Source organism: Mya arenaria, chromosome 9 (assembly GCF_026914265.1).
Source record: "Mya arenaria isolate MELC-2E11 chromosome 9, ASM2691426v1".
In the NCBI taxonomy this organism is placed as follows: Eukaryota; Metazoa; Mollusca; class Bivalvia; order Myida; family Myidae; genus Mya; species Mya arenaria.
The window spans coordinates 31,713,061-31,735,392 of record NC_069130.1 but is presented as its reverse complement, the minus strand read 5'-3'; the positions used below and the strand labels follow the sequence as shown (position 1 = coordinate 31,735,392).

Sequence of the window (22,332 nt, the reverse complement as noted above, 5' to 3'; positions counted from 1 at the left end):
CAATTTCTGATCTGACCCGCAATATTGGGTCATTGATTCACATTTGTTTACTATACTGGAAATTGTAAACACTGTCATATTTGGAAGGAACGTGTTTTTACTTTAGTGAAAAAAATAAAATGTCGAAACTGTAGCATGAACCTTGAATAAAATGAAAGAATATAGCAATACGGAATACGGAAAGATGTGAATGCGAAAATATAGGTCATGCAATTTTGTTCAGGTCATAACGTACATGTATGTACTGTATATGCAAAGGTTGGAAATGTACTGTCTCTTTCACTGACGCATAAGCTCATTTCGACTATACTTGGGATTATGTTCATGCCAGTCATGGAATATTGTTACAGTACAGTGGAATCATTGAAACATGTCTTCCAATCATGTGGCTGCGGTCATGTTTAGCTACAAATATGTATCAGGTAGTTTTGAAGAAGCAAATGAAATGATTGGATTTTTCATACAACATTAAAATCTGCACCAATCCAAAATTGTTTCTAAGAACAGTATCGAAATATTATCAAAGAACGGTATCTTATATAGAACTACTTTCATACTAGCCCTTAAAAAAATCAAAGTACTGAAAGTACTGTTGGAAGGTGATGTATCCTGCTTTTGTAGCTGGGATCAATAACAAATCCTACTCCCAGTTTATAGTTAAATAAGTTATACATGCATTCGAACCATTAAGTCGAAAATACATAAATGACTTGTGACAGGCAAAATGTGTATGATTGAAAAGTTCATATCTACACAAAATGAAAAAGAATATGGAACTTTGATGCCTCATACATGATGTACCATGAAACTTGGATGTTTTGCACATTGATCACACATTATTCATAACCATATATACTGGAAATTTAAATAATTCGTTCTGAAAATGTTTTCCATACCATTGTCAAATTGCATTATGCCTCGAGAGGCAACATAATGCAAACATTCCCAAGCAGCACTTACAGTACTTTTATTAAGTTTGCAATTGTTTACAATTGTGTGCTTATGCCCCAGTCAAATGTAACCACGGCCCCCCACAGGTCCGGGGAATAGCGGGGACTTTGACTTTCGGTCCAGCCAACCCCGGGTAAAATCCCTGCCATGCGGGGATGAACTGATGGTAAAATCCCTGCCTAATGCCCCCGCACCCAAGGGACCCTAGGTAAGCCCCACTGCGGGCCACCTGAAAGGTAAAAACACAGCCCATTTCCCCGGACCTGGGGGGGGGGGGAGGGGGGTTACAATTGACTGGTGCATTACTAAGTCAAACTCAAAACTAAGACCACACCAAATTGATGTACATGTGTATTTGATAAAATATATAATTGCTAAAACACGAATTTAATTGACTAATTTAAATTCAAGAAATATAAAATTTCAAAGCTTTATTCACATGATTTTTACATAAACATTTCTGATAACAAGTAGGCCATCAACACTGATGGAGAAATCCAAGTTGTATCGATAGTGACCACACAAATGATGAATCGCTATAACAAAAAACATCAGAATTATTTGCTTCCTTTTGCTGTTATTTGTCTTTGTTAAGGGAAAGAGCTTTGCTCGAAAATTGTTTTTTTAAAAGGCGTTTTTAAGTGAAGTTTTATCAATAAGAAACACAGGGTACCATTAGAATATGTTATAGCATAACAGTAGAGACACTTCTAGTATTCTGCAATTTGACCGCTCCAATGGTTCCATTATGTATGCGCAAAGGTTGGGGGTTTAATACCCCGGCCATGTCAAACCGAAAGTAGAATATAATTATGGCACTGTTAGCTTCCCTTCCTAGTGCTGGGCATTTAAAGGGTAGTACTTGGAAATGGTGTACAAGTAAAACCCAAGGAAGTTGTATCCAATGTTTCCGTGCTATACAGCTCAAAGAAACAAGAAATATTCACAGAGAACTGGGATATCTTGTATCTCACTTAGTTTCTACATCTAGATTTGACTGGGAACTATCTCATGTCGTTTATGGCATTTATGGCATTTAAACAAAATTTAAGTAATGATAGCGTAAGGCGTGGGGAGACCTTGATAAACTTAAAAACACAAACAAACATTCAGGGCATTACTCGTTCAATATTGGGATCGTTAGAGCATGTAAGTATTTCATTCAAAGAAACCCCATATGTCCGCCATAACACATCAGCATAATGCTCAGTTTACTGAAATGCTAGTATACATACTTGCAAGTACTTGTATGAACATGATATCGAATGTATGTGTATGGAACATTTTCCACATTTATCCCAAATTGCTGTTTTTTTCTATCACTTATTAGAATGTTTATGCATATATGTTTTAGTTTACCTTTATTTGAATTGATTATGTAAAAAATAAATATATATCCACATTTTAACCTATAGATTCATTCTGTTCTTTGATGTCTCGCATTAAAATTTGTCTTGTTATCATATTACAATGGCTCAGATTTGTCTTGTAAATAATAAAAAAAAAATTATTGTGTCTAACCACGAAACACATATTTATGTATTATAGGTATGTTGTTATATATACTTGTTATATGCACATTTATATACATGTACATTATCTAACTGTTTGATTTGAATTTAATTCACATGTTCATATTATTTTGCAGAAATTCATTGTGCAAATATACATATTTCTCTACATTTGTTATTTTTGTTTTAATCAATGTTTTATGGTTGACATGAGATGAAATTAAAACAGATCAGATACATGCTATCACATTTGCAAATCATGCGGATTAACAGGGGAAAATACAAAGGGAGGCAAATCTTGGATGTACAGTACATTCGTACAAATAATTCAGTAATCTATTTTTAGAAATCCAGGTTACTATGTAAATCATTCTGATTCATTGGAGGGTGGCATAACGCTATTCATTCAAAATTTCAGTTGTCATTGGTCATGACTGGGATAAGATGTAACCCAGTAGAAACTAGAAATGTGTCCATAGGACACGGATGCCCCCACTTCGATTTTTTGTTTTTGGCAAAAAAGGGCCGTAACTCCTAAATGACTAAAGCGATTTCCATGACTATCGAACTTGATCAAGATATTATGGTCACAAACATGTGTTTAAAGTTTGGTGAGGATTGGACAAACAGTTTTTCAAGAATTAGATCGGAAACAATCTTCGGGACGTATTTTTCAAGTCTTTTTTTGCAAATAAAGGGCCGTAACTCCTAAATGACAAAAGCGATTTCCATGGCTAAGGAACTTGATCAAGATATTATGGTCACAAACATGTGTTTAAAGTTTGGTGAGGATTGGACAAACGGTTTTCAAGAATTAGATCGGAAACAATCTTCGGGACGTACGTACGTACAGACAGACAGACGTACGTACGGACAAGGGCAACCCTATATGCCGCCACTTTGTGGGGGCATAAAAATGTATGATAACAAAAAAAACGTTGATACATAGCATTATGACATGCGCCTCTCCCTCATTACCAAAATTTTATATCATTTTAAATGTTGGCGGGCACTTTTAGGGGGGTACTCCCTCCATAAATTTTTAACAACTCGAGGCAGAAATTGTGCATAAATACCAATATTGAAATAAAACTTAAAAGATTTTAGAGGGGCGCACAGAAATACTGCCTGAACCTTATCTTATGGATGTAAATTTTTCCATATAGTATCGAAATCCAAATGTGAATGAAAAAAGTTTGGACCGGACACAAATTATCATCAGTACTACCAGAGGCGGTAATCACGTGGTACATTGTTTTGATACCAAGCACTATAAACAATTTAATTTCCTAAAATCAACCATGTTCCAGCGCCCAATTCTCCCTGTAATATGGTACCTTCATTTTGTCAGACAATTCTGTAGTTTACTTGGAATATGTGTCACAAGTTTTCAATCGAGGCGAAATGTGATGCGGAAATCTTTGAACCAAGCATGAACTGTCCATTTTTTCAAAATTTCGTCCGTGATATATGCTTACATAACTATTCATAAACATTGACCTTACACCTATCGATATGTTTCCATAGCAACGTACGCATTTTGCGGATATAACACTACAACCATTTTTTGAACCAAGCACTTACGAAATATTATTCGAACCATGCACATCATCATTTTATACGCTTAATGTATTTCTTTTTCAGGCTGATAAACAAGCTGTTCAACAGCTGGAAACGCATACTACTCCTGAAGCATAGTACTATAAAGGTTGTAAATGTCTTATAATGTACTATACCATTTAATTTCAAGAAGAATTTTATTGAACAGTCCGGGCATTGCTATTTTTATGGTAAAACTCTTATTTAAAAACAAAATAACACAATTTCTCCGCTCAGAGTTATTTGAAAATCATGATCTATTAAAACATTCATCGAAGATATGGATTTAAAGTTATATAAAAAATATATCAGGAAATGTTTCTGCAATGACTGCACCATGTTGGCGGTGTTTTATTTTCGTCTATACATTAACTTGCATAATATAATGGCCATTTCTTTGTATACAACTCAACAATTCATTCATAAGTACTATTTTGTTGTGATCGTTTATTTTAAATCATAACTAAACTCATGTATTTTCAATTAACAGGTATCATATGCATTTGACTTATCAGCACAGAAATGGTTGCCAGGCCGGAAAATATACGACTGTTTCAACAGATAGAAACGCCTTGCTAAAGGGCAATCTGGGTGTGCATTAGGAGAAAGCCAGTAGAAATGACTCGAAAATGGCTACTACAAAACGGATAGGCTTTGAATAAATAACGATTTACCATAGTATTTATTCATTGTGAAGTGTACTGAACATCATTGTACATTGTATCTCTACTGAGTACAATATTTCGCATATTTTAACGTTTAAAATAAACCAAGAGAATATATGTTGCTATACATTTTAGCTCATAACATTGTATGCGCCTGTCGAATTGTCTCTTATTGATCTGCATACCTTAAAATATTGTATTTTATAGCATCCAGACTATATCAATTAACAGTTAGCTTATAAATTTCTTATACTTTAAGAGTATTAGTTTCGGGTAATGGCTAAGGAACAAATAATCAATTCGAATAAATGTTTATTTTCATTATTTTTATGACAAAAGCATGCAGTGTGAAAACAACACACATAACTAACGTAACAGTATGAGTGTATGTATAGAATGTGTGTAAACCATTGTTAACATGAACATGCTATATTCATGTAATAAATATTGTAAAATTATACTTTGACTTATGCAAAACATACAACCATGAACATATTACAGCAATTAAACAAAAATCGCGAACTGTATCATTAACATAGTAATTACAAATCGCAAACATAAACTGAAGATTATCACAGATTGATATAACATTCAATTGGGTTAAGAACCGATCATCGCAAGCAGATGATAACATTAGTCTGTTTAAAAAATATAAAAAAAACAGTTCACTCAATCACTTATTTGCGCACTTCTGGACGCTTCTATAGTAGCTCAGGCCGCAACGTGAAGCGTATTCTTTACCATAGCTACATTTCCTCCCCTCGGTGGAATAACAGATGAACCACCAGATCTTGTCGAATGTGGTATTTAGCACCACAAATTTCACATTCGATCTGGGCGTCTGTATGTACCATTCTCCGATGGTTAAACAAATCCCCATTTGTGGCGAACACTTTGTCACAGTTGGTACACTGGCTCTGCATTTCCTCGCTATGGGCACTATTTTAAGAATATTTGTATCCTGTATTTGCAAATTGTAACATTTAAAATATTTCTTTATATTTAAGTTAATATTTTATATGCATAAACATAAATGTAACGACTTCGAAATATGGCAGTCTGTAACGGATAGTGGCGTTTTGAGTGGCTTTGGCTAAAGAACATAAGCTCACAGCAACTGTATGGTGCTGAGCCTGTAGGTTTTCTTTAATGTATACTTAATGCGCCTTTGGTCTTGTATGTTTTCCCACAATGTCGGCATAACATATTCTGCAACAATATAAAAATTATATAGTGATTGGTTCGAATAATATTTCGTAAGTGCTTGGTTCGAAAAACGGTTGAAGCGTTATTACGGCAAAATGCGTACATTGCTATGGTAACATAACTTAGGGCATATCGATAGGGCTACATGCAATGTTCTTAAATAGCTCTGTAAACGAAATTGCATATATAAATGATGAAATTTAGAAAAAAAATGGACAGTTCATGCTCGGTTCAAAGATTTCCGCATTTCGCCTCAATTGAAAACTTGTGACACGCATTCCAAATAAACTACAGAACTGTCTGACAAAATGAAGGTACCATATTACAGGGAAAATTGGGCGCTGGAAATGGTTGATGTTAGGAAATTTAATTGTTTAATTATGGAGAGAAAATAAACAAAAATACATATCATCTCACTGGGAGCAGCATTTTGTAAGTGCTTGGTATCAAAACAATGTACCACGTGATTACCGCCTCTGACTACTAATTCAGAAAAAACTGATCAAGATTAGCGGCTTGCAGTGGCCTTGACTTTAAAGGTACGAACATGTGTCTTGTGTGTGACTCATCCTTATATAATGGTGGTTACTTCTGGCTATTTATTTTAAAATCCAAACATGCATGCCAAAGATATGTACTCGGTAAGAATTATCAACAGAAAGTTTATATAGCAAAACATACTAAGTTTAGAAGATTGCTGTGACATTGACCTCAAAGGTATGTTCATGGGTCTTGTGCACTACACATCTACATACTATAGTGGTCACTTCTGCCAAATTATTTTAAAATCTGACTTTGTACAACAAAGACATGGACTGAGCACAATTTATTATCAGTTAGACTTTATATATAGCAAAGTATACTACCTTCCAAAGGTTGCTGTGTCCTAGACCTGAAAGGTAGAAACAGGGGGTCTTAAGCACATCACATCCTGCCAAATAATTTTAAAATCTGACCATGACTGAGACCGGACACAAACTATTATCAGTAAGGCTTTTATAGCAAGTTCAGAAGGTTGCTATGACCTTGACCTCGAAGCCGGAAGGAACAAGGGCTTAAGCATGACATATCCTCATACTACTGTCACTTTTCCTAAATAATTTAAAATCTGACCATGAATGAGAAAGATATGGACCAGACATAAATGGGATGGAAAGACATGATGATGTGTGCGATTCCTACTTAGCCCCCTCTTCACTTTGTAAAAGGGTGTATAATAATTATTTTATGAACTCAAACTTGACTAACTATCCTTGATCGATAACTGAGAGACCAGTAGTATTGTAATACATTGGGAGGAAAACACTGCCAACAAGCATTAAATAGATACTGCTTTTTCTGAAAAAGCGATTGTCTCCCCAATTGGGTGGTCATTGCTGAGAATTAATGATTGATTGACATGAAATTTGTACTTTTGGACTGTAGAGGAACCAACGGTGACCTTGAAGTTTGGCCTATTCACCCATATTCAATAGTGAACATCTACTGCATAAGATCAGTGATCTCAAAATCAATAGGGGTCATCTACTAATCATGACCAACTTGCATATGAAGTTCCTGGCTCTAAGTGTTCTTTAGTTATTGAGCAGAAACTGTTTTTTCCTCAAGGTCACCGTAACCTTCACCTTTGACCTACTGATCTTAAATTCATATCATGTACCAACAATATGTTATATTCAAAGCAGTTTCAAAGTGTGCTTATATTCTAACTGGTACTTGATCTGTTACTAAATATGATTCAAACTGGTACTTGGTCTAGTACCGAATGTGAAGTCATCAGTATTACAGATTTTGCGCTCAACTTTAAGGAGTACATAGTTTGAATGGTGCCATATAGTATATATTCATGTTTAAATTAGATATATATATTTATATATATATATTCACTTACTGAGGAAGAGAAGAAAGTGTTGTTGATTAATCTTGGAAAATGTAAACCTTAACTTGATCACAAAATCAATAGGGGTCATCTCCAATGTACATGACCAACTTACATACCAAGTATGAAGTTCCTGGGTGCAAGCATTCTTTAGTAACTGAGCGGTAACCGTTTCTTCACCTAAAGGTCATGACGACCTTGACCTTTGACCTACTAATCTTAAAATCAATAGGGTTCATCTACTAGTCATGACCAACCAGCATACCAAGTATGAAGTTCCTGGGTCTAAGCGTTCTATAGTTATTGAGGGTAAACAAAGTGTGACATACAGACTAACGGACTGACTGACTGACTGACTGACTGACTGACGGACAGAGCAAAAACAATATGTCTCCCCATGAATGGGGGAGACATAATCATTTGCCAATGATTTCATATAGACCGCAATCAGAAATAGGAACCCAATGCCTCCTTTTTTTATATTTTATTAGATTACTTATGAACAAAGCCATAAACAATATCATTAGAATATTGCACATATAAACTCGATGAAATTAATAGTATAATAATATGAGTGTGAAATCATTGTCAATTCATTCAGATAAATATGTATTATCATATGACACTTGTTTTTGTTTATTTTACACAACATCATGTAGACAACATAACACTCATGTACAGTTATAAAATGGAAAAGAACTCTTGTTAATCTGTGACAATCCAGGGGACATAATACAGCCTAAGCAGCCTAAGAACATTTGAGAATAAATGAGTTGTAAAATTATTTGAAAAAGCTAAAAGTTTAGAATAGTGTGTGTTTTAACAATGACACCTTAGGCCAGGTAAGCAATGAAACATAGCTGCATCCATCATGCAAAGAATTAATGTTTTTTGTTCAATGTTTTAGTAACAAATCTGACTTGAATTTAGAAATAGAAAGGATTTAAAACTAATAAAATCCAAATAAATAATATGACAAGAGCCATCACTGTAAGTGATGAATTCCCCCAAAGCAGTACTAGAGTGTGATTCAAGGGTCATTTAGAAAGGGAAAAAAATTGCAATGAAATGTACGGATAAAGAAGGGAATTGAGCTGGAGGCAAAGATGGACTGAACGTAGGGTTAGGGACATGGGTCTTGCATGAAACACGTCATCTTGATGTCAAACACATGCCGCAAGTTACTCTAAAATATATCCATACCAGAGAAAGTTACAGCCCAGAAACAACCACTTGTACATTATGTCCTTATATGCAAAATTCCAAAGTAAACAAGCATTTTGTGTGACCTTGAACTTAATGGTGTGAACATGGGTCGTGCTCATAAACCTTGTCTTATTATGTCAAAACATGTGCAAGTTATTTTTAAATCTATCCAAGCTATTTTTAAATCTATCCATAATAGAGAAAGTTACCGCCCGGACATAGGCACCTGTACTCTATCATCTATGTCCTTATATGCAGCATTCCATAGTAAAAAACACTAAGTGTGACCTTCAACTTAAAGGTAGGGACACCAGTTGTGCTAATAAACCTTGTTTTATTATTTCACACACAATCCCATGTGACAAGTTATTTTCAAAACTGTGCATACAAAAGAAAGTAACAGCCTGGACATGACCACCTATACTCAATGTCCTCAAATGCAGCATTCCATTTTAAACAAACACTAAGTGTGATCTTGACCTTAGAGGTTAAGATAATGTTACAGTTCGAACAAGCGGGATGGTCAGATGATGCCATTCTATTATGCCGACTTTCAGGGAAAAAAACAAATGACAAGATTGCTATCTGCAAATGTTTGATAACTGCCATTACAAAAGCGTCATGAAAGATATATTCATATTATCATATCAAACCATCAAGATTCAAGACCCAATAACAAAATCAACTACAGAAATCACAGGATGCTATTATTAATACTTCCAATTGTCTCTTTGAAAGGACATGGCAGTTAATTATTTAGAAATACAACCTTAAAATGACAAGGGGAGGGTGTTTTTTTCTTTGTTCATTTTTTAAATGATTGATTTTTATCTTATGCAGTGAACAGGCTTACATTGCAATTTTTCATATGTCTTTCAGTTATGCTGAGGGACAAAATTTGGGTTGCAGAGAAATAAACAAAGAAGCACAAGAAATCTTCATGAATTACAATCAAACATCCTTTGCTTAAACTGCATGCATTCATCTCACCAACTTGGATCTTGGAAGTTTATTCAAACTGCTATCACAAGAAACAGTAACAAAGGGCTAGACAGAGTTATGGTTCTCATACAATGACCTGCCTTACATTGTGCTTTACCATTGTATGAAGTTTTAAATCTAGTAATCTAAAATCTATGCTCCGGTGTAGAAAAGGGTAGAAAGGCTATAATTAGCTAAAATACAGTTACATTCTTGTACACTGCACTTCCTGTCACTTAGCTTTACCATTGTATGGAGTTTCAAAAAATTTCCTCCAGTTATTGTCGAGACAAAATTTTGACAACCAAAAAGGGCATTAAACTGTGTAATTTGCTAAAACAAAGTTATGGTTCTTGTACACTGCACTCCCATTTACTGAGCTTTTCAATGACATGATATTGATTGAAATCCCATCCAACAGTTTTCAAGAAAAAAACCTCTTTAATTTGCTTAAAGTTAAAGAGTTATGGTTCATATACACTACAGTTGCTCTTGTTGTGCTTTTTCTGGTAGTTTTCAAGTTATGATCAGGACAAGAAAAAGTAACAAAAGCCACAACGGGACCAAACCAGGTTTTCAATAATTGACTGAAGAACTTCAGCCTTTGTTGTGAGATTCAGTTTCAACTGTTTTCTATTTTTAAAAACAGTGATCTTGACCTTAACCCTTTGCCACTAAATGTAATTCTATGAACATCTCCTTAAACTCTTCCAACAAACCAAGTTTGGTCACACTATTTCAACCAACAATTTTTCTATTTTTTAGCAACAGTGACCGTGACCCTAAGTCTCTAAACACAAGCACAAAAAAGGCCTCAATAAACTGTTGCTATATACCAAGTCTGGTTACTTTATGTCAAACCAAACTAAAATCATTTGATACCCTAAGTAAGTTTAATGCCAACTGCCTGAACAACAAAGTCTTTAATTCTAATAACCAGGTTTTACTTTGAGAAAATCTGGTTATCAAAGGGAAATAACTCTGTAATTAGCTAAAACCGAGTTATGGTTACTGAACACCTAACTTCCACTCAATATGTTCTATCTTTGTATGAAGTTTAATCCAATTATATCCATTAGTTTTCAAGTTATGCTCCAAACATGAAAAATTGCAAAGGACCAACCGACCACTGGGTGACTCCAATATTCCCCCTTCAAACTTCATTTGTTGGGGTATAAAACAAACTATGTAGAGGTACTAACACATTCATACTCCAAAGAATAAATAAATGTTTTGTATATAACAAATTCTGTCATCAATACAGAAAAGAAATTTAGCAAAAAGCTGCATAAAAGCACAACAGCTACAATTTGAAGCTCAACGTGGTTATTGCACAAACCCACACATAATTACAACATATACAACCATGTTAAAATATACTGGTATGTAATACAAAAATGGAAATGTTAGAAGAGCTTCACCACACTAATAAAGGATACCTGAACATATGAATTAAAATATATTTAAGGTGTTTTTATAGTATTTGGAAAAGAAGTTTAAAAAGTGACTGGCTCGACTAGCCATACATTTCCAGAAAATCTGGATTCCGGATAATCCCAAGCCTTAGGAACAAACCGCATATTCAGACAACAATGTCAGGTTTCAATTTGACTTATTCATACAGAAATGAAATCCACAAGTGTCATCTCTTAAACTTCTACCAGCTTTATTCCTTTGCTTGGACAGTAAACATTTATGCCATTGAATTGATGTCATTATTGGGGTGTGAACATGTACTTTGACTAGCCCAATTGCGTTCATATCCCAAATAATGACATCAATCCTGCAATTTTATTACTTATATTTGCACCAATAGCTCATTATTTTATTTGAATTGTTGAAAAAATACTTCATTCTATTTAAGAAAACCTTAAAGTAACTTTTTCTCACCCATCTTGTAAATAGAACGACCCGACTATAACTGGAAACAGTTTATATCTAATGACGCCATAATGACGCTGGAAAATATCAACCAATTAAAATCAGTTTTAAACATAAAATTGAAACACAAATGTCAATAATACATTGAAGATATCATAAACTAACACTTTCTTAAATGTTGATTTAATTTTTACAGGACCTGCTGACACAACACTTTCCATGTATATTGTTATGCGATGATTTGTGATCCGAACATATCCAAAGATGGTGCGTTCATTGGATGATAACTGCAATTGCTGAAAGGCAGTTCATTTAAGGAATGGAAGTTCAGGTGTAAATATTGTATTACAAGTCTCTACTCGGCCTGAATTAGACTAATGGTAGAAGAAAGCTTGGGAAGAGTTTACTCTTGCTGGGTTTTTTTCAAATGTAATAGTTCCTGTCAAACTAAATGCTTGGGAAGATCAAAGACCGTGGCTTTTACCTGATATTTTTTTAAAATGATGTAGCCATAAGCTCTTTTGTAATCTCTGGTGATAAGCACTTTTAAAATACAACAGACAGAATACACCAGCACCATAAGGATTGCACTGATGAAGTTTACTTAAACATGAAATGATTTCGAACCATATACTGACAACCTTATTTCTGAATGTCCACACAAAAATATACCACGGTAATGCAATTTAAACATATTAATGCTTATATCTATTATATATTCCCTTTCAAAACATTAGTACTGTTTTGTAGTCTTTTAATTAGGAAATACAAGGTTTATTTCTTCTTTTATATCATTTTTTTTAATGTGAAGTTATCTTGCTTGTATGGCTAATGTAACTTGTTATATATAATAGTGCACACAAACAACTGGAAGCTTTTGACAGTTTAACAGCAGATGGTGCCTGCCTAGGGTATGGGGTGGGTCTGTCTGAGGTGCTGGGCCATGTCTGAACACTTCTTTTGCAAGCTGAAATCATCTACAGGGAGCTCTGGAACTGCCACCTGTAACAGATAGGATGGATTACATTATGAACAATGAAGTTTTGCAAGCAAACATGACATTTTTTTGCTTCAGATGATAGACTGATCAAATTACTACAGTCCACCAAGGATTGACCAGTGCTTACAAAAACTATTCAGATCAAAGTTATAATTAACAAGAAGAATTTTGATGCAATGCATTAAAGATTCAGCTGAATATGAATCAAGGGAGAATATATTTTTATCATCATTTGAATGAGGGTAAACATAAATTTAAACGCTCAAATAAGTGATTAAAATAAGCAGGGATGACAAATATTCATAAACCGCGGTAAAACATATTAGATCAAGAGAGCACTATGTTGTCAGAAACATGTTAGAGATTTAATAAAACATGAATACCTTCCAACAGAATGGAAGCAAATAAGTCATTTCACATTAAATGTTTGTGGGACAATTTCGGAGATATGAAAAATGTTCCATACACAAAAGGTTGATATCTATGCAGTTATCACCTTCTTTGAGTTTATATATGTCTGCCTATTTCAGTAATCTCATAATTGCAGTAAGTCTGAGACTTGCACTCTGTGTTTCTCATCGTTAAAACAGGTACCCACATGAATATGCAGGGATTTTAAAGCACAGTGCTTTCCCTTGAAAAAAAAGGAAGTAACCAGTGCGTCTGACCAGCGATCAGTCTAATTGAAGTCAGCAAATAGTTATCAAGCTTACCAAATTTCCCTATATTTCATGATAGTTGAGTGGACTGTAGCTTGTATTCTGTTCATATCTTTTGTGTTCTAGATTCAGTTCATAATAAAGGACCTATGCATTTAAGGATATGAACATTTCTGCAAAAAGATACAATTGGTAAATATACAAGCGTATTCAGAATTAAAAAAAATCATGAATATGTTTGAACAATATAATTGGTCTTAACCTGATTAGCCATGGAGATATTGTCTTAATTCAGAAAATTCAGATTATATCAATTAAATGAACAATGGAAAGTGTGTCACAGCTGTCTTAAAATGTAATTAGTTTCACTTTTACACCGATTGTTTCCAATCGTTATTTCCAAACTGCTGTGTTCAACTTTCCAATCAGTACCTTTCATAAGACGAAGCTGTTTACTGATAATGCTTGTTATCTTTTAACTGTTTTCTGTAAACTATCAAATATTTTATGACTGGTCTGTTTAAAAAGACTTAATGGTTAATGGTTAAGATGGCTAATATGTACATACATAAGTAAATAGTTTGATGCCACACAGTCACATAACCATTTATTTTGTGCTGTACAATCTTAAAATTTTAAGTGGTCTACAATTTACATTACAGTCCAGACTCGCTATGTCGACGTCAGGTATGTCGACTTTCCGGTTGTGTAGACTTTTTCTTCCGGTCCCGAATTTATTCCTTCTTATTCTATATAAAATAAATCTGTTTGTTTCGATTTTTTTATCTCGACTTTTTTGCTATGTCGACCTCGTTTTTCAGTCCCTGTGGTCGAATTTCACACATTTCCTATGTTCTTTATGTTGAACTGTAGATAGAGTCGTAGGTGTGAAAATATTCATGATGGTTTGCGGCATGTCGGAAAATACTGTGCGTGTCAATATAACAAACTGTCATAATAGGAGGATACAAAAATGTAATTGGTAGGTGCGAAAAACAAAAGCTGTTTGTTTATGTTTTAGATTAAAGAGACATTTATTGCTCAAGCTCTTTTTGGTATTGTTTAAAACATGAAAATTTTGTTGATTTGATAACAATCCCGAATGGGCACCAAAAGAATAACTTCATAATGTCAAATGTTAGTTCCACTGCTCTGGTCGACCAATAAATACCGGTAATAGTGCTTGAATGCTTTTTGAGGATGTGCTATATTTCTGTGTATAAACAAAACACGAATGTGCTATTTTATAAAAGTTGTTGTCATATGTGCTATACCGTTTTCTTACAATGTACAAGTGTATGCGATTGTGGTTTTATATGTGTTTTGTGTGATCCATAAATGTAAAAGAAATAAATTTGACACAAATAATTATGCCCCCCTTCGAAGAACAGGGGTATATTGCTTTGCACAGGCATGTCGGTATGTCGGTCGGTCGGTCCGTCGGTAGACCAAAGCTTGTCCGAGTGATAACTCAACAATTCCTGGACGTGTGGTCATCAAACTTGACATGAAGGTTGGGCCTGACCAGTAGATGACCCCTATTGATTTTAGGGCTCATCGGGTCAAAGGTCAAGGTCACAGTGACCTTTAATGGTAAAATAATTTTTAAGCTTGTCCGAGTGATAACTCAACAATGCCTAGACCTATGGTCATCAAACTTGATATGAAAGTTGGGCCTGACCATTAGATGACCCCTATTGTTTTTGGGGGTCATCGGGCCAAAGGTCAAGGTCACAGTGACCTTGAATGGTAAAAGGATGTACGAGTGATAACTCGACAATGCCTGCACCCTTGGCTCTCATTCTTGACTTGGAGGTTGGGCCTGACCAGTAGCTGACCCCTATTGTTTTTGGGGCTCATCGGGTCAAAGATCAAGGTCATAGTGACATTGAATGGTAAAAGGTTGTCTGAGTGATAACTCAACAATGCCTGCACCCATGGCCCTCATAATTGACTTGGAGGTTGGGCCTGACCATTAGATGACCCCTATTGTTTTTGGGGGTCATCGGGCCAAAGGTCAAGGTCACAGTGACCTTGAATGGTAAAAGGATGTACGAGTGATAACTCGACAATGCCTGCACCCTTGGCTCTCATTCTTGACTTGGAGGTTGGGCCTGACCAGTAGCTGACCCCTATTGTTTTTGGGGCTCATCGGGTCAAAGATCAAGGTCATAGTGACATTGAATGGTAAAAGGTTGTCTGAGTGATAACTCAACAATGCCTGCACCCATGGCCCTCATAATTGACTTGGAGGTTGGGCCTGATCAGTAGATGAACCCTAATGTTTTTGGGGGTCATCGGGCCAAAGGTCAAAGTCACAGTGACCTTGAATGGTAAAAGGTTGTCCATGTGATAACTCGACAATGCCTGCACCCACGGCCATCAAACTTGAATTGGAGGTTGGGCCTGACCAGTAGATGGCCCCTATTGATTTTAGGGGTCATTGGGCCAAAGGTCAAGGTAACAAAGACTTTGAACGATAAAAGGTTGCCCGAGTGATAACTCAACAATGCCTGCGCCCATGGCCCTCAAACTTGACTTTAAGGTTGGGCCTGACCAGTAGATGACCCCTATTGATTTAAGGGGTCAGAGGTCAAGGTCACAGTGACCTTGAAAGCAAACTCGACAATTCCTGGACCTATGGTCATCAAACTTGACATGAAGGTTGGGCCTGACCAGTAGATGACCCCTCTTGACTTTGGGGGTCATCAGGCCAAGGTCAAGGTCACAGTAACCTTTAACGCAAAAACGTTAACAAATCTTCTCCCAGTGATATCTCAACAATGCCTGAATCTATGATCATCAAACTTGACATGTAAGTTGGGCCTGACCAGGAGATGACCCTTATTGATTTTAGGAGTCATTGGGTCAAAGGTCAGGTTCACAGTGACCTTGAATGCAAAAATGTTTCAAGTGATAATTGGACAATGCCTGCACCCATGGCCCTCAAACTTGACTTGGAGTTGTGTCTGACCTGTAGATGACCCCTTATGATTTAAGGGGTCATTGGATCAAAGGTCAAGGTTACAGTGACCTTGAAAGAAAAATGCTTGTCTGTGTGATAACTTGTCAATGCCTGCACCCATGGCCCTCAAACTTAACATTTCAATTTTTGACTACTATGGATTTTGAGGTCATAGAGTCAAAGGTCATGGTCATAACACACTCTATCCTCAAACTTTGAATGGTCATAATCTTAAAACTGCCTCAACGGCATAAAATGTTAGCGACAAATCAGCTGTCATTTCGGTCCATGCATATTTCATTCAATTGTCCATATAATCCTGACAACATGGCGCTCAGGGGGGCATAATATTTGACAAACATCTCTTGTTCTTCTTTTGTTTCACTTTTGTTTCACTTTATTATTATTATTTTCAATTTGCTGTTTTCACGAAGGAAATATGTAACCGTTCAATTGTGGATGTAAACATCGGACATCAATCTGACTCACACGTGTTGGAATTGACCTTACGACAGCGGCTTCTAAGCCACGCCCCCTGATATCAAGGGAGCGAACTCTGTCTATGTCCGTCAAACAAACGAGGAAGTAATGGCGTCTCGCGTCGTTTCACTTTCCGATATTCCTGACAAATTATCATAAATGTGACATTACAATGCGAAAAAAATAGAAGTCAAAGGAATTTGTAACTGGCTGCTACATCGGAAGGCTCGATATATCTTTAGAAAATGACGATATCTAACATTTACGGGGTGAAATCTATCCAAGTCAGAGGAAATTGGATAGCCGCCATGTTGTCAATATTGACATCGATACAAAGGAAAAGCGTGTGTGTGACGCATACTGTAAATGCAAACAAGGGTAAGTTTAACTTTTAATAACACCGGTCCTTCTTACAGTATTGTTGAAACAAAGATTAAATCATCGCACAATATGAGTGAATCATAAACGGCCCGAATGGGGAACCCGGAAGTGACATTAAATAACAGTTACATGCCAGCTATACAGTATAACCTTGTATTCTATAGTATGAGCAGAAATGGTTTATTGGGGTTATGCATAAAAAGTTTCAGTTCTAAGCGATTGAACACTCTCCCTAATGAATAATAATGTAATAGTTGACAAGTGACAATCGTGGGTGATACCAATCTGTAACTTTTGCATTGCTCAAACATTCACATGCTTTGATTTTTGTTCTTACAGAAATTGTGGCTGTAAAAGTAGACCTGGGAGGAAAAGTGCCCCCGGTGTGGGGCTCGAACTCACAACCACCAAAACACTAGCCCGGCACTCTAACCAACTAAGCTGACCAGGCAGCTGGTTCTAACCCACACACACTACCCTCCCCCCATTTACCGGTTAAGGCTGGTGGAGGGTCTCCTGCTATTTACCGTTGACACCATTAAAGTATTCTGATTGTCTTCAACAAGCCTACCGCCACAGGAGACCTAGCATAAGACCGGGAAACCGCCCCCCCCCCACACACACACACGATATTTGCCAGTCCAGGCAATGTCAACCGCAAGAGAAAACCAGTGATGACAAGTTTTACAAATAATCGGTAGGACCTATTTTAAAACTTTTTATTACATTTAGGTTTACTTTGCTGTACAAAAGTAATGGACTACCGGTATTTGTCCAGAGAAAAACAACCACAAAACATTAGCTATTATCTTGTCAATATTTCATTATGATATACATGTAGAAAGCAAACATCAAAGGCAGTAGCATTTACAGCTAGTATTAAAATATTTAACAATACATGTAACTGATTTATTTTAATATTGGCATCTTTTATTTATTTCAGGAAAGTGTGGTCTTTTGAAGAGAGTTCTTGAAGTTGTTCAGCATGTTGTTTTGATGGATTCTTGGAAGGATGTACCTCTATGATGTTAGCTCCAGTTCTGGAATATAACACCAGTTGTTGCATATTTAATATCAGATTTATTAAATACATTGTTGTTTTGCAAACATTACTTAAACTTTGATATTTCTTTGGTGTTTATGTATGATATTGTAGGTGAATATCTCTTTATTGCAATGGCAAATATATTTTAAAATATATAGCATTAGCAGAAGTTATTTTTCACTGTTAAAGCTGCACTTTCACAGATTGATCACTTTGACAACTTACACAGGATTCGATTGCATTTATCATATTTTGGCTCGGAGAAGTTTGCTTTGTGATTTATATATTAGGTCTTAATTTAAAGAATGCCAAAATAAGCCGATTCTGAGACAAAAAGTGTCAAACTAGAATTCTGTGAGAGTGCAACTTTAAGAATACTGTTAATCGAGTGTGCATGTGATCCGGACTCTGAACATTGGATGAACTATCATTAAATATTGTAGATTTACGTAAATGGCCCAAAATATAAGAATAACAATGAAAATATGTACATGTTTGACTTGTTCTTTATTCATAATAAGTCTAAGTCTTTACAGCACATGTTTGGCAGAATCAAGTTCTTATAAACATAATAATTGATTTAAATGTACAATGAAATAAATTTGTTTTATACAGAAAATAATACCTTAACGATTCAGACCGATCTGTTCTCGTTTTGTTTTGGTGGCTCAAATATTTATCTGAATTTTGGAGGAGGCCTAGCTGGTGTGAGCTGGTCAAATACAGTAGCTGCTTGAGGGTCAGGGTTTTCTTGATTGGATTTCCCGTCGACAAAGTGCTGATATGAAAATAAAAAATCTATGAAATGTGTCGGAATGACAGCTACAAAAGCCCTTGTTTACATAGGAACCATACGAGCAGATGAGATTCGGAAGCATGCGATGGTTCGGACAAAAATTTAGTTGTACGATATTTCCTGATTTACTTTGAAAGCAAAGCAGTTTATAAAAACTACATAACGGTATCAACAAAAATACCTCTATCTTGAATGAAATCAATCGTGTCCATGTTGAACCTGATATTAAATGGCCATTAATGCCGATTTGACAACACAAGCCAAAGCATAAATGTACGATGTTTATAGTTTAAAAATAGTAACACTTATTTAGGTCATGCACGGACAATTTCAGTATTAAATAAATTTTGAGTGGATTGAAATAAGTAGTTTTGTTCAAAAAAATACTTGTACAGACGTATAGATGTTTCGCCTTTGAACGATCTTTCAAAATTTCCAAGTTCAGCTGTTGATGAGGTCTTCCACAGAGTCTGATTCAGCACTTGCATTTTTCTAAATAACTCGCTGGTTTCGAATACGGAACGAATTAGAAGCCATCTTTAGTCGGCCTGGCTACCTTGTAACCGAATTACAAGTGCCATGACAACACCTTTTTACCATAATACTTAAAAAGGCGAGGAATTGCCAGCGCATGTATATGACGGACTCTGGTCAGTTTGACGGACAAAATGGCGGATAGCAACACGGCTTATCAGTCCTACATTCTGATTGGCTGATAGGACCTGTCAATCAAATCCTGTCGTAAGGTCAATTGGTGATATTTTTTGTAATTCGGATGAGTCGAATTTTCGTTATCTCGACTTTTTTCACTAGGTCCCGAAAAAGTCAACATAACGAGTTTCGACTGTATATTGTTTAATCAACCTACTAACTGGGCCAGCCACTGTATATAGCTAATTTTTCATCTGATTAAAATCAATAACAGCTGGCTGCTGACTTACTGAAATAAATGAATTGAAACACTGCCTTCTCATTGGACAAAATATAATATTGACCATTAATGATACTTTCGATATTATGCTTTGTGTGCATAGTGATTTTTATTTTACAAACCATATCTTATTTTGTTACTTAATACTGATAAATTTCTCCTATTAAATATTATACTTAAGCATAAACCCCCACTGTGTAGGGTTACCTGCTTTGAAAGGTCATAATACCTATTTCTAAAGACAATTCATATTAAAGTCTGGTATCATATTAAAGGGAATGAAATTTTCTTTTGTATCTCATTACTAATGTTTAAGTAGTTCCGTATTATATCATGCATAGGACGCACTTTTTTACCCCCAATTATCGTCTTAAAAATTGCCTGCGTCCTTTCTATGCTATTAGAATTTCATCTGTTTTTTTCCAAGTCCATTTCAGGTCGAAAATATCGGGCCGGGGAAGAACGCGGTAATAGTAAGTATCTGTACTGCGTCACCGAAGTGAACAACTGACATAGGTAAAATCATGCAAGTTAACACACGCAGAAATATATTGAAAGTTTACTTTAAAATGATTTATTGAAAAATAAATTGAAAACAAACATGAGTGTTTACTTTTTTACAAAAGGGACGCTACTCACAAAAACTCGATGTGAGTCAGCACTTTAACTGGATTGAGTTATAACGGCAACGGAAAATCAGGAAAGGAGGTATTTATCAATTAATCGTTGTTCATGATTTTAATGTTTCGATATTTTACAAAACATTTTGTTGTACGTTACTGTTTTAAAAAAATAATAAAGGAATGTGCATAACGCAAAGTAGCATTATTGTCACTATCAAATCTTTTCAAATGTGCGAAGGTGTGAAAAACACCCGCTGTCTGTCATTAGAAAAACATCAATAGAACAAACTATTGCGATGGTAATACCGTATTGTTGTTTGTTCGCACTTTACCCGAGATGCCTTCTGCTGGCAAGGCTAATTACCGACACGCAATAATTATGCCGACATGCTTTAATCCGCGCAGCGACAAGCCTTATCAAAACAATCATTAGTTTTGACAATACACAGTTTTGCAACGGTTGCAACGGTTGACTGTCATTCAGAGGGCATGTCGGGAGATAAAACGGTTGCAACAGTTGACTGTCAGTCAGAACTAGTCTATTACAGCATTTGTATAAGTCTTATATTATGCGTGAATGTTCTCAAAATGTCCAGACATATATCATTGTTGTGTACGTTTAATTACCGAAATACGACGATAATTATCGAAATACACAAGACACTTACCGAAATATGCCTTTTATACAATTTTTGTTTGTTTTTTTACTTCAATATATGTTATAAATACTTTACCAACCTCAATTTTTCGGCTCCGATTTTGACATTTTTCCGCTGCGTCCTATCTTATATATTAAGGGGTTTTACCCGTTTTCTCAACGATTTTTTTGCCTGCGTCCTATCTATGCTAGCGTCCTATACATGATATAATACGGTATATCATATGAAAGATATCAATTGTAATGTACAAACTGCAATAAGCCTTTTTCTTTCAATGGATTAGATCCAAATTTCACAGAACAGATGTACTTGCAATAGACTTTAAATCAGTACCTCAAATTCACTTTATAATAATCTGGAGGAACATCTTGTTTCCACCATACCGGTAACTAAGTCATTTTTTATTTTACCAGATAAATGCGATACGATTTTGAAGATCAGAGCTTCCGTGTCAAATTTGATTGAATTTGGTAAAAAAATATTTTTTTATCAATTTGGGGTGAGTTTATCCTTTCAATTCAGATTTCACAGACCAAACTGCAAATGTTATTCCTACAGACTTCAAGAGCAAATGTATTTAGATCAATATTATAAAGGTCCTTAGAATAATGCATGATCCCTAAATTATAAAAAGTAACAACCTTTATTAGATGCTACTTCACTGCAACATACAAGGGAAATAGCATTTTCAGGAACCCAAATATATTTCCCCTCCTAACAGTGTCATACCTGGTAGTGTGTGTACCAGCAGTCTGAGAGGGCTTTTGTAAAGCGTTCACACTCATGTTCACAGTTGAAGTAAACGACCCACTTGTCATTGTCCATCTTACCCTCGTCCGACTGGAACACCTGCAAAACACATTACCTATGTAACACACGGAAAGGCAAATATCAGCTAAATCACTTTCTTCAGG

The 22,332-nt window shown here is 35.5% G+C and overlaps 1 protein-coding gene and 2 long non-coding RNA genes across 6 annotated transcripts in view; 2 read left to right on the top strand and 1 right to left on the bottom strand.

The window, feature by feature from the left end:
• The first annotated feature begins 101 nt into the window (after nucleotides 1-101).
• On the top strand, nucleotides 102-5,184 carry LOC128246821 (uncharacterized). Its single transcript, XR_008263372.1, has 3 exons — nucleotides 102-422; nucleotides 4,107-4,170; nucleotides 4,552-5,184. It is a non-coding gene; the product is annotated as an uncharacterized LOC128246821 (long non-coding RNA).
• A 3,094-nt stretch (nucleotides 5,185-8,278) lies between these two features.
• LOC128246817 (pleckstrin homology domain-containing family M member 2-like) overlaps nucleotides 8,279-22,332 on the bottom strand; it is a 64,780-nt gene continuing 50,726 nt past the window's right edge. For 2 of the 4 annotated variants that reach the window (XR_008263368.1, XR_008263369.1), the window contains 3 exons: nucleotides 22,148-22,267; nucleotides 19,035-19,187; nucleotides 18,158-18,404 (listed from right to left, as the gene is read on the bottom strand). Coding sequence is in view for 2 of the 4 variants with exons in the window: in XM_052965278.1 (XP_052821238.1) it covers nucleotides 12,786-12,881; nucleotides 22,148-22,267 (216 nt within the window). In the remaining 2 variants the exon portion in view is untranslated. Of the gene's footprint in view, nucleotides 12,882-18,157; nucleotides 18,405-19,034; nucleotides 19,188-22,147; nucleotides 22,268-22,332 lie in introns of those variants that run through there. The other 2 variants (XM_052965278.1, XM_052965279.1) reach the window with 1 other exon arrangement.
• LOC128246820 (uncharacterized) lies at nucleotides 16,873-18,899 on the top strand. The gene is made up of 2 exons (XR_008263371.1): nucleotides 16,873-18,061; nucleotides 18,308-18,899. It is a non-coding gene; the product is annotated as an uncharacterized LOC128246820 (long non-coding RNA).